This window comes from Oncorhynchus keta, chromosome 35 (assembly GCF_023373465.1).
Source record: "Oncorhynchus keta strain PuntledgeMale-10-30-2019 chromosome 35, Oket_V2, whole genome shotgun sequence".
In the NCBI taxonomy this organism is placed as follows: domain Eukaryota; kingdom Metazoa; phylum Chordata; class Actinopteri; order Salmoniformes; family Salmonidae; genus Oncorhynchus; species Oncorhynchus keta.
In genome coordinates, this window is record NC_068455.1 from 13481393 (window position 1) to 13499415 (window position 18023).

The following is an 18023-nucleotide window of genomic DNA, read 5'->3' on the forward strand; positions in this document are numbered from 1 at the left end:
AAATCATTAGTCCAAACAGTTAAACAATAGTTTCTATTGGACAAATTCAGGTAGGTCCCTCCCCGTTTCGTTTTGTTTGGTTCCTAGTAAATACACATCTGTTGAGACCCAACTATGACTTAAATTTCAAGCCCTTCAGTTTGTGCCCTCCCCCCAGTACGTTCCAGTGTGTCATGGAGTGCATGTTTAGAGTCTGTCACTACCAATCTGTCCCTTTGGCTTTACATCAATGGAGAGTTTGTGTCGGGGAAACCAGCCCTAGGAGTCAGTATTGAGTCTGAGAGGTCAGTCCTGTTAGAAACCAACTATGGTTTTATATGCGGCTTTTGAACTCTAGATTGAGTTCTGAGTCAATTGAAAGTTATACATTAACGAACATCTGAGGGTTTTCTAGAACAGAGCAGATTAAAGAACTGGCCTGTTAGTTGTTCCTCTAAGGGTCATTCTTCATGTTTGTGCTGTCATGTCTTGGTAATCTCCATGTTCACAGACAACCTTGTCTGCTAGCTTGGCCCCAGATCAGTTTGTGCTGTCTTGTCTTAGTAACATCTATGGGTGTTGTCATGTTAAATAATAGCCTCTTCCTAGATCTGTTTGTGTTGTCATGCCAATTCTTATCGTCTTTGTCATGGCCTGGTCCCAAATCCACTGTGCTGTCCTGCCAACTCCTATAGTCATTGTCATACCAAACTGGCATGACAATAACTATAGCAGTTGGCAAGACAGAACATCGAGATCTAGGAGAAAGTTTGCAACCAAGGGCCGCAGCTCTGTGGATGAATCTGCTTTGTAGAGCCTCTCACAAGACCGAAAAAAAATACACATTTCTTATTCACATTGGACAATAAAATAGTTTGTTGTTGTTAGGTGCTACTACAAAATATTACATGACTGCTCATACACACAATCTGTTTATCAACACAATCACATCTCTATCTCTCTCACTCTCCCAGCCTCCGTCTCTCACACAGATAGATAGATGCCTGTTATTATAATGTAGCCAATGTAACATTCACTGAAGACATTTTAGTCAATTAGCAGACCCTCTTATCCAGAGTAATTTACAATTAGTTCATTCATCTTAAAATAGCTAAGTGGGCCAACCACATATCAGCAGATTCAATACCAGTTGTAACAGTTCAAGTGGGAGTATTAGTGTTCTCAACTTGGGGCATGATGACAACAGTATTGACTCCTCCCTCCTAGCACGTTGAGTCTGAGTTCCTATCTGGTGGCGTTTCGGTCAATACTCTGTTAACTCCAAAATAAAACTAATCGAGCTGTCCAAAAGCAAATCATCTTTTTTGATTTCTCTGGCACTGTGGTTGTGATTGAGTATTAGGTCATAAATTGTGAGGTGGTCCTTGGAAGACATGTGCTGAGGGATCTCTCTGTCGGAGAGCTGGTAGGAGGGAGAAGTTGCTTTGTCAGTAGACACAGAATCGCTTCAGGGCCAAGACGGATTCTGTAAAAGTTGGGCCTATAATCACACACATTTTTGATGGACTTAAACATTTTTAAATCTCTAAACTCTAAAAGACAAAATAGCATCATCAACTAGAATCAGGAATTATGTATATATATATAAAAAAATATATATACAAATATCACACTGTATAACTTGGGACATAAAACAATGAAGATACTGTAGGCACTGTTTTTAAATGTGAGAGCTCTAGTGAGAAAGAGTTCCTATGTTTTTACAACATACAGTATATGGCAAATAAACGTGAAGCTTGAATTCTTTTGGTGCATTACACTCAGCTAAGAGCCAGTGAGTTAAAGCAAAGGCCCATTTCTCAGCTGTAGTGACATCTCCGATGTCCTTCAGTGGAAGACAAGCAGAACACAGTAATAATGACATGGATTCATATTTACAAAGGAAAAGTGACAGTATGTCAGCGCACAGAATCAGACGCTAGGAGGATCTGGGAGGGGACAGGCTGGATTGCTGCCTCGCAAACACACACAAATATACATGAACGCGCATGCGCACACACACTTCCATAGTTTGCTTCTGATCTGATAATGCGAGAGAAAACACTACCTTATCTACCTTATCTTTTATTTATATTATTTATTATCTTTTATTTATTATTATTATTTATTATTATTATTATTATTATTATTATTTATTATTATATATTATATATTATTATTATATTATATTATATATATATATATATATATATTATTATTATATTTATTATTATTTATTATATTTTATATTATTATCTCCTGGGATCACTGCTTTTTTCAGCATGTACTCCATGCTCTCTCACACACACCTCCTGTTGACCTCACTCATCTAAATGCACACAGCATCATGTAACTTCTATAGCGACTGCCTGGGGTGACGATAGAACAACAAGTCAGCTTCCTTTAGACTGCCTGCTGATACTAATTTAAATACTGTGTGAGTGAGTGAGTGAGTGAGTGAGTGAGTGAGTGAGTGAGTGAGTGAGAGAGAGAGTGAGAGTCAAGGAGTCAATGTCAAGGAGTCTGAACATTTTCCGAATGCGCTGTATGTACATATCTACCAAGGAGTCTGAACTATGTACAGAGCATGCAGTACGTGCTGAAAAAAGCAGTGATCCCAGGAGATACGGTAGTGTTTTCTCTCGCATTATCAGATCAGAAGCAAACTAAGGAAGTGTGTGGTGTGTGTGTGTGTGTGTGTGTGTGTGTGTGTGTGTGTGTGTGTGTGTGTGTGTGTGTATGTCCTCCTGGAGGAGAATGTGTTCTGAATCTTGCCTCTCGAATTGCCCCGGAGCTGCTGCCAATGCCTGCCTACATCGCGGTACTACGTGGGGTACTACACGCGCCGGTACTATTCTAATTCTAATGACAAAGCCATTGAACACTTGCATACATGTTACTTCAATCAACTGTTGTTAAGGACTTCATTAGGGCTGCTATATCAGTAAACAAATAATAATGACTTGTCTCAGGACTCAAGGGGAAGACATCTTTGGAGACACAGGGGAAGACATCTTTGGAGACACGGGGGAAGACATCTTTAAAGACACAGGGGAAGACATCTTTGGAGACACGGGGGAAGACATCTTTAAAGACACAGGGGAAGACATCTTTGGAGACACGGGGGAAGACATCTTTGGAGACACGGGGGAAGACATCTTTGGAGACACGGGGGAAGACATCTTTGGAGACACGGGGGAAGACATCTTTGGAGACACAGGGGAAGACATCTTTGGAGACACAGGGGAAGACATCTTTGGAGACACAGGGGAAGACATCTTTAAAGACACAAGGGGAAGACATCTTTAAAGACACAGGGGAAGACATCTTTAAAAGACACAGGGGAAGACATCTTTAAAAGACACAGGGGAAGACATCTTTAAAGACACAGGGGAAGACATCTTTGGAGACACAGGGGAAGACATCTTTAAAGACACGGGGAAGACATATTTAAAAGACACAGGGGAAGACATCTTTAAAGACACAGGGGAAGACATCTTTGGAGACACAGGGGAAGACATCTTTGGAGACACAGGGGAAGACATCTTTAAAGACACGGGGAAGACATATTTAAAAGACACAGGGGAAGACATCTTTAAAGACACAGGGGAAGACATCTTTGGAGACACAGGGGAAGACATCTTTGGAGACACGGGGGAAGACATCTTTGGAGACACGGGGGAAGACATCTTTAAAGACACAGGGGAAGACATCTTTAAAGACACAGGGGAAGACATCTTTAAAGACACAGGGGAAGACATCTTTAAAGACACAGGGGAAGACATCTTTAAAGACACAGGGGAAGACATCTTTAAAGACACAGGGGAAGACATCTTTGGAGACACAGGGGAAGACATCCTTGGAGACACAGGGGAAGACATCTTTGGAGACACAGGGGAAGACATCTTTGGAGACACAGGGGAAGACATCTTTGGAGACACAGGGGAAGACATCTTTGGAGACACAGGGGAAGACATCTTTGGAGACACAGGGGAAGACATCTTTGGAGACACAGGGGAAGACATCTTTGGAGACACAGGGGAAGACATCTTTGGAGACACAGGGGAAGACATCTTTGGAGACACAGGGGAAGACATCTTTGGAGACACAGGGGAAGACATCTTTGGAGACACAGGGGAAGACATCTTTGGAGACACAGGGGAAGACATCTTTGGAGACACAGGGGAAGACATCTTTGGAGACACAGGGGAAGACATCTTTGGAGACACAGGGGAAGACATCTTTGGAGACACAGGGGAAGACATCTTTAAAAGACACAGGGGAAGAAATCTTTGGAGACACAGGGGAAGACATCTTTAAAGACACAGGGGAAGAAATATTTGGAGACACAGGGGAAGACATCTTTAAAGACACAGGGGAAGACATCTTTAAAGACACAGGGGAAGAAATCTTTGGAGACACAGGGGAAGACATCTTTAAAGACACAGGGGAAGACATCTTTGGAGACACAGGGGAAGACATCTTTAAAGACACAGGGGAAGACATCTTTAAAGACACAGGGGAAGACATCTTTAAAGACACAGGGGAAGACATCTTTGGAGACACAGGAGAAGACATCTTTGGAGACACAGGGGAAGACATCTTTGGAGACACAGGGGAAGACATCTTTAAAAGACACAGGAGCAGGACATAAGAGGCTAGTAGCAGTTGGTGTTCTGCGAGGAACTCAGAGGAAATACAGTAAGTTAGAAATGATAGCTAGCTATAGGGGCATATCAAAGCCAATACTGAGGCACTTACCTTTGAGTAGGAGTAGGTACACCAGAGGACATGAACATTGGGTTGTTCATGTTGTTGGCTACTGGCTTCGGCTGACTGCAGTAAAACACAAGATTACACCACTTTATTTTTACTCTGTGAACACAGACTTATACACCGAATATGGGGTTAGATTCTGAATATACCACCATGACTGTAAGCATTATCATACAAAACTACTGTGCTGTATGTAGTAACACAAGATTACACCACTTTATTGCTACACTGTATGCAAAATCGTAATACATTTAAAAAATATATATATTATTTTTTACCCCTTTTTCTCCCCAATTTCGTGGTATTCAATTGGTAGTTACAGGCTCTCTCTGTTGTCCCATCGCTGTGACTCCCGTACGGACTCGGGAGAGGCGAAGGTCGAGAGCCGTGCGTCCTCCGAAACACAACACAACCAATCGGCACTGCTTCTTGACACAATGCCCACTTAACCCGTAACCCAGCCGCACAAATGTGTCGGAGGAAACCTCCGGCCAAATCCTCCCTAACCCGGACGACGATAAGCCAATTGTGCGCCGCCCATGGGTCTCCCAGTCGCGGCCGGGAGACCCGGCACATACAATACCTGTTCTGTCCATCACAGTTCTGTTAAAGATCCCAAAGCACACACATCCCTGGGTCGTACCTCTTCTCAGTTCGCTACAGCTAGAGACTGGAACGAACTGCAAAACACACTCAAACTGGCATGGCGGTGTAAAGTACTTAAGTAAAAATACTTTAAAGTACTACTTAAGTAGGTTTTTTTGGGGTATCTATACTGTACTATTTATATTTTGAACAACTTTTACTCCACTACATTCCTAAAGAAAATAATTTACTTTTTACTCCTTACATTTTCCCTGACACCCAAAAGTACTCGTTACATTTTGAATGCTTAGTAGGACAGGAAAATTGTCTAATTCACATACTTATCAAGACAACATCCACGGTCATCCCTACTGCCTCTGATCTGGCAGACTCACTAAACACAAATGTTATGTTTGTTGAACTGTGCCCCTGGCTATCTGTACACAAAAAAAAAGAAAATCATGTTGTTTGGTTTTCTTAATATAATACATTTTAAATTATTTATACTTTTACTTTTGATACTTAAGTACTCAAGTAGTATTTTACTTGGTAACTTTCACTTTTATTGTGTCATTTTCTTTTAAGGTATCCTTACTTTTACTCAAGTATGAAAATTGGGTACTTTTTCCACCATTGCAAACTGGACAGTTTTATCTACATCTCTTTATTCAAAGATTCAATCATGGGCTGCGGTTCAAACTCATAAAAGACACACTGGTTTTTGGTAGGCCGTCATTGTAAATAAGAATTTGTTCTTAAACTGACTTGCCTAGTTAAATAAAGGTTAAATAAATAAATAAAATCTACATCTCTTTATTCAAAGATTCAATCATATATTCAAACTCATAAAAGACATATATATGGTTTTATAGGCCGTCATTGTAAATAAAATTTGTTCTTATTAACTGACTACCTAGTAAATAATATATATATATATATATATATTATAAGTATCCCACCCCTACCTTGTCACAACACAACTGAGTACTGATATCATAATAGTATTAGCATACTGTTAATTTCTCCTAAAATGTTTTCAAAGAATGTTCAAACTTTATAGTACTGCATCATATTTTCATCAGTATTTCTTTTAATAAGCAACTGAATTCATGATTCACTCACAGTACTACTAATGAGTGAGGGGGCACATAGGTGGTCAGCAGAGTATTAACATGGAGATCCAATATTAGATCCCCCAGAGTCCAGCTGATACTTTCAAGGCACACTTAAGCAATAATGCTTGAGGGGGAGTGGTATATGGCCCGGGCTAAGGGCTGTACTTAGGCGCAACGCAACGTGCCTGGATACAGCCCTTAGCCATGATATATTGGCCATATACTACAACCCCCCGAGTTGCTATTATAAACTGGTTACCAACAAAATTAGAGCAGTGAAAATGGCTATTTTGTCATACCAGTGGTATACAGTCTGATATACCACTGCTGTCAGCAAATCAGCTTTCAGGGCTCGACCACTCAGTTTATAATAAGGAACATATTTTTAACTACTTTTTTTAAACCTCCATATGAAAGTCCAAAACAATAAAAGAGTATCTTGATCCAGTTCAGACAAGGAAAAGGGGAATGTTATAGGAATATAGTGTCCCTAAAAATATATCTCTAGTTTAGTAAATTCTGACAAACAAGTCAAATCTCAACTCAAATATTTACGACTAACAATAGTGTAAAAAGCCAGCGTCCGCTTTCATCCAGGACCCTAATACCTGAGATAAGGATATAATGAGAGGATATAATGAGATCTCACTCACCTCCTTTAGAGGGTAGAAAGCAACAGTCCGGCTAGCCAAATACAGCCAACCATTCAAGCGCTGCTGTAGCCAGCTGCCTTCCCTGGTCCGCTCTGCTCTTAACTGAGCCAGCAGCATCTTAATGAACTACACTGCTGCTGTCTCCAAGGAGAACCAGCAGTCACATGACTATGACATACAGTCCCCTCCCCTCCTCTCCTCAATTCAATTTAAATTTAAGGGGCTTTATTGGCATGGGAAACACATGTTTACATTGCCAAAGCAAGTGAAATAGATAATAAACAAAAGTGAAATAAACAATAAAAAAATTCAACAAAAAAATAAATAATATTTTTCTCAATACCGCACTTCATCTCAACCTCTAAATAGACTAGATTTTTTCTCCCATCATTTTGTTTTTGTCATTCTGTGAAATAAATGCATGACTGCCTTCTCTGACAATGACATTTACATACGTGCACAGTTCCTTCGCCCAGGCAGTGATGACACTTATCCAAGGCCCATTACATAAAAGGCCTTTCATATACAGCACTATACTATCCTCTGAGAAGTAAACCATCAAACCTTTCAGCAAACAGTGTACAGATAGAACTCCTATTTACTGAGTGGTATTAAGAGTAGTGGGGGGAAAAGTCTCTTATACAAAAGGTTTAAGAATGACGTGCTCTGAGAATCTCTCTCTCGGCAGGTAAAACTCCATATATGTTGTTCTCTAGAACTAGATGGTGTCCATATTGATTCTGTCCCTGCTTACAAACATCTGGACAGACCCGAAAGCTGTCTTTTAAAAAGCATACAGATGACTTAGTTAAGAAGCTAAGAATAAAATGGGCTTCTTTTCTAGAAGTCGTTCCTGCCTCTTGCTAAATAGTAGAAAGCAGATTATTCCGTTGACTTTCTGCCACTTCATTAAAGCCGTCAGGTGCAGTTTCTTATAAAACACACTGCGCTTTATTACGGGAGACATGTTTAGTACTCATCACTGCATTCTCTACCAGAAAGTTGGATGGCCCTCTGTGATGTACAGACTCAGTGAGCATAGCCTTGCTATTGAGAAAGGCCGCCGTAGGCAGACATGGCTCTCAAGAGAAGACAGGCTATGTGCTCACTGCCCACAAAATGAGGTGGAAACTGAGCTGCACTTCCTAACCTCCTGCCCAATGTATGACCAAATTAGAGATACATATTTCCCCCAGATCACACAGATCCACAAAGAATTCGAAAACAAATCCAATTTTGAAAAACTCCCATATCTACTGGGTGAAATTCCACAGTGTGCCATCACAGCAGCAATATTTGTGACCTGTTGCCACGAGAAAAGGGCAACCAGTGAAGAACAAACACCATTGTAAATACAACCCATATTTATGCTTATTTATTTTATCTTGTGTCCTTTAACTATTTGTACATTGTATATATATATATATATATATATATATATATATATATATATATATAATATGACATTTGTAATGTCTTTACTGTTTTGAAACTTCTGTATGTGTAAAGTTTACTGTTCATTTTTGTTGTTTTTCACCTTATATATTCACTTTGTATGTTGTCTACCTCACTTGCTTTGGCAATGTTAACACATGTTTCCCATGCCAATAAAGCCCTTGAATTGAAATTGAAGTTGGATGGCCCTCTGTGATGTCATCACTGCATTCTCTAACAGAAAGTTGGATGGCCCTCTGATGTCACATAGGTTGATACATGAAAACATAGCAATGTATAAAGCCCTTTATAAAAAGTCCCACTGTACCTAACATCACTACTAAACCTCAAACATTGGAGTTACCACCCCTGGTCGCAGGGAATGATAACACTGGAAAATCCTTTGGTGTCGGAGTTAGGTAAATCAGCTTTTAGTTCTTGGGCCTTATTTGTGGAACAATCTTCCAAATGTTATTACAAAATAATGTTTTGGTGCCTGTAGAGCAATTCAGAAAGCTGATTGAGGACCTTATTACTGATGATGATGATTATAATTGTTTTAAATGTTGCTTGCATTTTGTATTTATATTTTGATGTGTGCATTTTCTGTCATTTCTTTAATTCAAGGCTCATCTGTAAAAGGGACCTTGGTCTCAGTATGACTCCCTGATAATGATTTCAGCCACACGTGATGTCACAAGTTCCCATCACAACGATCCACAACCCAATGAGAGGTGCCACAGAGGTCAAAAGGTCAAATAATAAGAACAAGTCAACATTATATTTAGGCATTCTATGATCAAAGTTCTGCAATGAGCTAGCTTAGCGTTGTCACGAAGAGTGGGCATCTAATGGCAATGTATGACATTCTACTCATTGTGCCTTGCCTATGGCATCGAGGACAGAGAAGAGAAGGCTGTACTTTCATAAATGTCCCCTAGCTTATCAGTCTCGCCTCTATTCCTGGTGAGACATCTCTTTCCTTCTATTTCTGACTTCAGAAATCAGCTTGAAGGAAAGCATTTGGAAATATATGCAATCTGCAGGCTGCAAAAAAAAAATCAAATGAATCCACTACTTCCCAGTAATGCTCTCTCCCCCTTTCTCTCCGTCTGTCAATATCCCTGTCATAAAATTCAAATCGTACTCACAACAAAGTGAATTGCATAGCTATTTCCATTTGCAATGACAATATTGACTAAAGGAATAAAACAACATTAGACAATCACACTAGAGGTCGACTGATTATGATTTTTCAACGCCGATACCGATTATTGGAGCACCAAAAAAAGCCGATGCAGATTTTTTATTTGTAATAATGACAATTACAACAATACTGAATGAACATTTATTTTAAATAGTACCTGCAAAACACCAGTCTCAACGTCAACAGTGAAGAGGCAACTCTGGGATGCGGCCTTCTAGGCAGAGTTCCTTTGTCCAGTGTCTGTGTTCTTTTGCCCATCTTAATCTTTTATTTTTATTGGCCAGTCTGAGATATGGATTTTTCTTTGCAACTCTGCATAGAAGGCCAGCATACCGGAGTCGCCTCTTCATGGTTGATGTTGAGACTGGTATTTTGTGGGTACGATTTAATGAAGGTGCCAGTTGAGGACTTATGAGGTGTTTGTTTCCCAAACTAGACACTCTAATGTACTTGTCCTCTTGCTCAGTTGTGCACCGGAGCCTCCCACCCTTTCTATTCTAGTTAGAGCCAGTTTGCGCTGTTCTGTGAAGGGAGTAGTATACAGCGTTGTACGAGATCTTCAGTTTCAAGGCAATTTCTCGCATGGAATAGCCTTCATTTCTCAGAACAACAATAGACTGATGAGTTTCAGAAGAAAGTTATTTGTTTCTGGCCATTTTTAGCCTGTAATCGAACCCACAAATGCTGATGCTCCAGATACTCAACGAAAGAAGGCCAGTTGTATTGCTTCTTTAATCAGCACAACAGTTTTCAGCTGTGCTGGTTTTCTAATGATTAATTATCCTTTTAAAATGATAAAAACTTGGATTAGCTAACACAACGTGCCATTGGAACACAGGAGGGATGGTTGCTGATAATGGACCTCTGTACGCCTGTGTAGATATTCCATAAAACATCTGCCGTTTCCAGCTACAATAGTCATTTACAACATTAATAATGTCTACACTATATTTCTGTTCAATTTCGTGTTATTTTAAATGGACAAAAAAAACAAAATGGCTTTTCTTTCAAAAACAAGGACATTTCTAAGTGACCCCAACGGTGGTTAACTTTTTTTTTTTTAAAGGCATACATAGCCTACATATCAATGCACACACATAAACTATCAAGGACATTTAAACACCGTCATCCTAATTGCACTGTTTCCTTTCGGTAAAGGCCTACTAATACAAATTCAGCACATTTCAAAAACTTCATCCACTCAGAATAAATGTGTCCTTATTAGAAAACAGACTAGATCAGCGTCCTAAATGGCAGCCATTACATCTGGCCATGTCTTTCACACTGCAGCCAGAGTTCCATTTAAACACCATCATCCTAATTGCACTCCTAATTGTTTCATTCATTCCCTTTATAGTGCACTACTTTTGACCAGGGCCAATAGGGCTCTAGTCAAAAGTAATTCACTATAGGGAATAGAGTGCCATTTGGAACCACCTTTAGGGCTTTGCTAAAGATAATTTGAGATAGTGGATGTTTTTCCCCCCAAAATGTTTTCCAAAAAGGGTTCCAGGGAATATTACTGGAAGGAAGAGCAATGTAATTGCCTCAGATTTTAAATTGAAATATAAAAATTAAGAAGTAGAATCCATGTGCAAAAGAAACGGAACATTGTGCCATCTGGTCAGAGCCGATATGGTGATGAGAGAGTCTGGTTTTATGAGATTTACTTCTAAGGCTGAGGTTTTACAGTCTGAATATTACTTTTCAGCCCCATCTAACTTCATTATGGTCCATAATACTGCACTACTCAAGACTCATCCCCTGCTGTCACCACATTCTGATAACAATTGTGTGTTTGGTTTGGTTGAACCCAGAAACTAGTTTTCAACATCCTTCCTATTTAAAAGGGAAGGGGGGGATAGAGGGAGGGAAGGAAGGGAAAGTGATGAATAGAGGGAGAGAGGAAAGAAGGGTGGAGAAGAGAGGGATGGAGGGAGATGACAGCCAGGAGAGGGAGGAACTCTGAATAACCCTCATCCTGCGTCAACTTTTACTGGGACTCCAAAATAGCAACAAAGCAGTACACTAACAATAGCCTGGTCCCAGATCTGTTTGTGCTGTCATGCCAAACAACAATCATATGGTAGGAGTAAGCAAGAAAGCACCAATAGATCTTTTGCCTACTCCAATGTCATTGTCAAGTCAGACTTCATGTTTTCCATGACAATTCCATAATGAGTTGGCAAGAAACCAGTAACAGACTGGCACCCAGGCTACAGAACTAGCTATAGGCTATAGCAAATCTGGTTACTAGTGGGGCATAGTCAACTTGAGGTCAGTTTTAGCTACAATCTACACATGTAAGGCAATATACACTCACCGGTCAGTTTATTAGGTACACCACCCCATTCATGAAAATGGATCGCTCCTACAGAGTCAAGTAGCTGTGGCTTGCTATATAAACCAGGCACACAGGCATCGAGGCATTCAGTTACTGTTCGATATGGAACACAGTAGATATTATTCTGAAATAACATGAAAAGTACAGAAATGTAACTTCGGTTATGTGACAGCCAGTAGGATATAAAACTGTTTCTATAATGATTTAAGAAAGGCTTCACAGCCAAAGCCTTAGATTTATAGCAAAGCTCCAGCTCCAGATTCATTACATAACAAACAACGAGTTGATGGGGACCAAAATGTTGTTCAAAGCACCTACAGAAATAGAATCACTTAGAACCGCTTTTCAAAACACCCAATTGGCAACAGTGCCTTCAGAAAGTATTCATACACCTTGACTTATTCCACATTTTGTTGTATTTCAGCCTGAATTCAGAATTGATCAAATATTTATATATTTTCTCTCTCACCAATCTACACACAATAGCCCATGACAAAGTTAAAAGATGTTTTTAGAAATGTTTGCAAATTTATTGAGAATGAAATACAGAAATATCTCATTTACATAAGTACTCACACCCCTAGGTCAATACTTTGCAGAAACACCGGCGAGTCTTTCTGGGTAAGTCTAAGAACATCCCACACCTAATTGTGCAACATTTGCCCATCATTACTTTTTAAAATGTTTTTATTATTCTTCAAGCTCTGTGAAATTGGTTGTAGATCATTGCTAGACAAACATTTTCAGGTCTTGCCCTAGATTTTCAAGACGATTTAAGTCAAACCTGTAACTTGGCCACTCAGGAACATTCTTCTCGGTAAGCAACTCTAGCGTAAATTTGGCTTTGTGTTTTATGTTCTCGTCCTGTTGAAAGATGAATTCATCTCCCAGTGTCTGGAGGAAAGGGAACTGAACCAGGTTTTCCTTTAGGATTCTGCCTGTGCTTAGCTTCATTCCATATTATTTTTATTTTTACTGGAAAAAAACTCCTCAGTCCTCAACGATTACAAGCATAACATGATGCAGCCACCACTATACTTAAAAATATGGAGAGTGGTACTCAGTATTGTGTTGTATTGGATTTGCCCCAAACCTAACACTTTGTACTCAGGACAAAAAGTGAATTGCTTTGACACATTTCTTACAGTATTACTTTAATGCCTTGTAGCAAACAGGATCCATGTTTTGGAATATTTTTTATTCTGTACAGGCATTCTTCTTTTCACTCTGTCCATTAGGTCAGTTCTCCTACCACAGCCATTAAGCTAACTGGTTTAAAGTCCCCATTGGCCTCATGGTGAAATCCCTGAGTAGTTTCCTTCCTCTCCGTCAACTGAGTTAGGAAGGACACCTGTATCTTTGTAGTGACTGCATGTATTGATACAGAATCCAAAGTGTAATTAATAACTTCACTATGCTCAAAGGGATATTCAATGTCTGCTTTTTACATTTGACCCATCAGCCAATAGATGCCCTTCTTTGTGAGGCATTGGAAAACTTCCCTGGTCATTGTGGTTGAATCTGTGCTTGAAATTCACTGCTCAACTAAGGGACCTTATAGATAATTGTATGTGTGGGGTACAGAGATGAGGTAGTCATTCAAACATCACACTTAACACTTTTATTGCACACAGAGTGAGTCCATGCAACTTATGTGACTTGTTAAGCACATTTTTACTCCAGAATTTGCCATAAGAAAGGGGTTGAATAGTTATTGATGCAAGACATTTCAGCTTTTCATTTTTAAATAAATTGTAAACATTTCGAAAAAACATAATTCCACTTTGACATTATGGGGTATCATGTGTAGACCAGAGACAAGCAAATCTACATTTAATCCATGTTAAATTATGGCTGTAACACCCTACAATGTGGAGAAAGTCAAAGAGTGTGAATACTTTCTGAAGACACTGTATATAATCTAATTACTTAGAATATAATATATCATTATATTTCTATGCAAGCACCCATCTCTCAATAAACCAATGTAACACATCAGCTTTCTCACATATAACTAAATAATCATGGCCCTCCAATCTTAGTGAGAAACTATTGACAATGCACCATCAATTGGCAGCGAGCTTGAAAGCCAATGATTTTATCCTATGGAGTTTGGACAACATACAGTGCAGCACTTGATGACATCAGAGACAGATGGACTCTCTTGGTGAAGTAGACATAAGAGGGCAGTTTCATGGACACAGACTAGGCCTAGACGTTCCATGAGCAATCTCCTTTGAATATGCTCTTTAGTCTAGGTGGGCAGCTCCCGCACAGCCCAGTCAAAGCTCTTCTCTGTCCTGGCACCCCAATGGTGGAACCAGTCTCCCCCTAATGTCAGGACAGAGTCCCTGCCCATCTTCCCAAAACATCTGAAATTCTACCTCTTTAAGAGGTATTTTAAATTACCCCACCCAAAACAAAAAATGATAAGCACATGTCTTTCACTACTATCACTGACTTTGGTGACAACTACCTTGTTGAGGGAAAATGAACTTACTACGACTGTGGTATGCTATTTTATGACCTAGCTATCTTAAGATGAATGCACTAGTGTAAATCACTCTGGATTAGAGAGTCTGCGAAATGACTCATGTAAACGCATGTCTAGTACTAGGCTTAATCTGTGTCCAGTGGTGACAGAAGAGTCCAAATGTACTTACACAGTGTGTGGCACGCTGTCCTGGGGTTTCTCTAACTGCTCAGGGAACACTGGATGAGGTAGCTCCCCAATGGGGACGCAGCCCAGAGACTTACTGATGGCGTGACTTAGCTTTTTAGCTGGAGACTTCTGTGAGAGGCAGAAACAAGACAGTGGACATCATATTCACTATTTTTATTATCACGGTTAGGGGTTAATTAGAATTGAATTCATTCAATTCAGGACATTCAGTCAATTCAGGAAGTAAACGGAAATTCCAGTTTACTTCCTGAATTGATTGAAGTGAAATGGAATTGACCCCAACCCTGTCTGTTATAATGTGGAAACTGCTTATAGAAGTAGTGTAAAGAGATGTATAGTAATTGACCTTAACTATTTCTAAAATACCCAGTTACATTATGCAATGCATAGTGTACTGAGAATTACAAGGTTTGTTCATGTAGAATGGGACCGAATTCATAGTTCTTTGCTTTGTCCTAGAGGTTTTCTCTGACAATTGAAATAACATTTTTCAATAGCATGCGGCTATTGGATTGTCAGAGCGCAAAGGAAGGCTGAATCTTGGTATTCGATGAAACTATCATAATTTATCTTTGGTGTGTATAAGTGTGATTGAGAAAGAGACCACCTCCCACAAAGGACTGTCTCCTCTTCGCCTCCTCTCCTTCATTGTACTGACCTGAAAGCACTGAGCAGCTGAAAGCACTGAGCAGCTGAAAGCACTGAGCAGCTGAAAGCACTGAGCAGCTGAAAGCACTGAGCAGCTGAAAGCACTGAGCAGCTGAAAGCACTGAGCAGCTGAAAGCACTGAGCAGCTGAAAGCACTGAGCAGCTGAAAGCACTGAGCAGCTGAAAGCACTGAGCAGCTGAAAGCACTGAGCAGCTGAAAGCCAGTCTAATAATGAGCTTCCACCATATTGTTTTCACCTGTCCATTCTTTTTCCAACCAGTTCAGATGAAGGGGAGGAGAAAAGGACAGGAGGGATTTTAATAAGCAAATTGAGAGAGACTTTGTGGTTGCCGTGCCTACCCAAGAGGAGTGCTCCTTCATCTGATGCTGGTTGCTATGGGGACCATTGGCATGGCCACGCCAAAAGCAGCTTTGACAGAGTTGGTAGCCATGGCACTGTTGGCACCGGTAACGGAACCCCATCATACTTTCACTCCGGCAATAAGAACATTCCACGGGATGGAAGGCTAGAGGAAACCACAAGGTTAGTAGGTCACTGATGAAATGTTGATACAGTGAGACATAAATCTTATATGTTATTATAAGACATTTTAATAGCACATATATGCTTAAAAATAAGTTATAAAGCATTATACCTACAGGTTAAGTCAAATCTTACCCCATTTCTCAATACAAATGCTTAGATAAGAATTACTATTATTGGTGTTTGGCAAATCACTGTGAAAATAAAGTCAAGAGAACTAATAACAGGGGAAAACGTTACCATTTTCAACATTAGCGAGTCGGTGCATGAGAGGTAGCCACACGAGACACTGGGGGGGGGGGTCTGCCATCAAAATGTCCAAAAACGTGTTCAGCAAGATCTTCTTCTATATTCAGTTAGACAGAGAATAACTTCTAAATACAAACACATCATTGGGCTCAAAAGTAATGCAGTATATAGGGAATAGGGCGCCACTTGGGACGTAACCCATAGTGAATGAAATGGACACCACTGCAAAAGGTCATCTTCAATAATAGATGAACGTGCCCTGCTTATTGCAGACGACCTTTTGGAGTGATTTTTTATGGTCTGTGGACTGTATTTACAAGGTTCCTCCCTCATCCGATGTTCATATCTCTTTCTCTCTCTCTCTCTAAGTATATTATACACTCTCTAAGTATATTATACATGTTGTATATTATTTCAGTGAGAGAAACCCTCTCGGGATGTCCAACGTACCTGCTGAGGGAAGCATGTCCGTACGGCGTGTTCTGTGTATCCAAACGACGGGCCCTCGAACACAGCTGTGGGCAGCTTCAGAACTTCACGAAGAAACTGGTCAAACTTAGCAAAGGCCATCACACCATTAGAGTCAGAGATCTGGGAGAAGATACCTGAGAGAGAGAGAGAGAAGTAGAGAGGGAGAGAGAAAGGTGGTGAGTACACCAGATTGATGTACAGTACATCAGTTTACATACATCTACACCATTTCTACAATGTATTGAATATGAGCTATGATCCTTCTTCACACTTCCATCTTAAACTACAACAACGTTAGTGCTGGAAATGTGACTCAACAGCCTCCCTTTGTGTATAATTTATGCAACTGCGGACACTGTAGCCCAGGGGTTCTCAAACTTTTGGGGCCACGTACCCCTTTTGTTAAAGCAAATTCATCAGGAACCCAGTTTAAAAATCAGAACACAAATCAAGTGAGATGAAAAATATATATAAGGATAATAGGAATTTGACTTAAGTCTCAGGCCATGGAAAGGAACATTTTAAAGGTCTTCCTCTTGGCATTGGAGAGAACATCTTTCAAATATTTCAAGATAATATCCTACAATTTAAAAATAATACCACAGAGAAAACATTTCAGTTTTTCAGCTTAAATTACAGTGCCTTCAGAAAGTATTCACACCACTTGACTTTTTCAACATTTGTTGTGTCACAAAGAGGGATTAAAATGTATTTATAAAAAAAAATGGTCAACTGTCTACACAAAATACTAATGCAAAACTAACATTTGTAAAAGACTTACGAAAAACACTAATATATCTTGATTAGATAAGTATTCAACCCGAGTCAATCCATTTTAGAATCACTTTTGGCTGTGATTACAGCTGTGAATTGTTGGGGAAGTCTAAGAGCTTTCCACACCTGGATTGTGCAACATTTGCCGATTATTCTTTCCAAAAGTCTTCAAGCTCTGTCAAATTGGTTATTGACCATTGCTAGACAACCATTTTCAGGTCTTGCCCTAGATTTTCAAGACAATTTAAGTTAAAACTGTAACTCGGCCACTCAGGAACATTCACTGTCTTCTCGGTAAGCAACTCTAGCGTAAATTTGGCTTTGTGTTTTATGTTCTCGTCCTGTTGAAAGATGAATTCATCTCCCAGTGTCTGGAGGAAAGGGAACTGAACCAGGTTTTCCTTTAGGATTCTGCCTGTGCTTAGCTCCATTCCATTTATATATTTTTTTAACCTGGAAAAACTCCCCAGTCCTTAACGATTACAAGCATACCCATAACATGATGCAGCCACCACTATACTTGAAAATATGGAGAGTGGTACTCAGTATTGTGTTGTATT

The 18023-nt window shown here is 39.8% G+C and overlaps 1 protein-coding gene across 4 annotated transcripts in view; it reads right to left on the reverse strand.

Annotated features, from left to right (window-relative positions):
• LOC118369046 (dystrobrevin beta-like) overlaps window positions 1-18023 on the reverse strand; it is a 63644-nt gene that overhangs the window by 33556 nt on the left and 12065 nt on the right. For 3 of the 4 annotated variants that reach the window (XM_052496604.1, XM_052496602.1, XM_052496601.1), the window contains 5 exons: window positions 16669-16823; window positions 16210-16315; window positions 15786-15952; window positions 14757-14884; window positions 4741-4815 (listed from right to left, as the gene is read on the reverse strand). In XM_052496604.1, coding sequence (XP_052352564.1) covers window positions 4741-4815; window positions 14757-14884; window positions 15786-15952; window positions 16210-16315; window positions 16669-16823 — 631 coding nt within the window. The remainder of the gene's footprint in view (window positions 1-4740; window positions 4816-14756; window positions 14885-15785; window positions 15953-16209; window positions 16316-16668; window positions 16824-18023) is intronic. The other variant, XM_052496603.1, reaches the window with a different exon arrangement.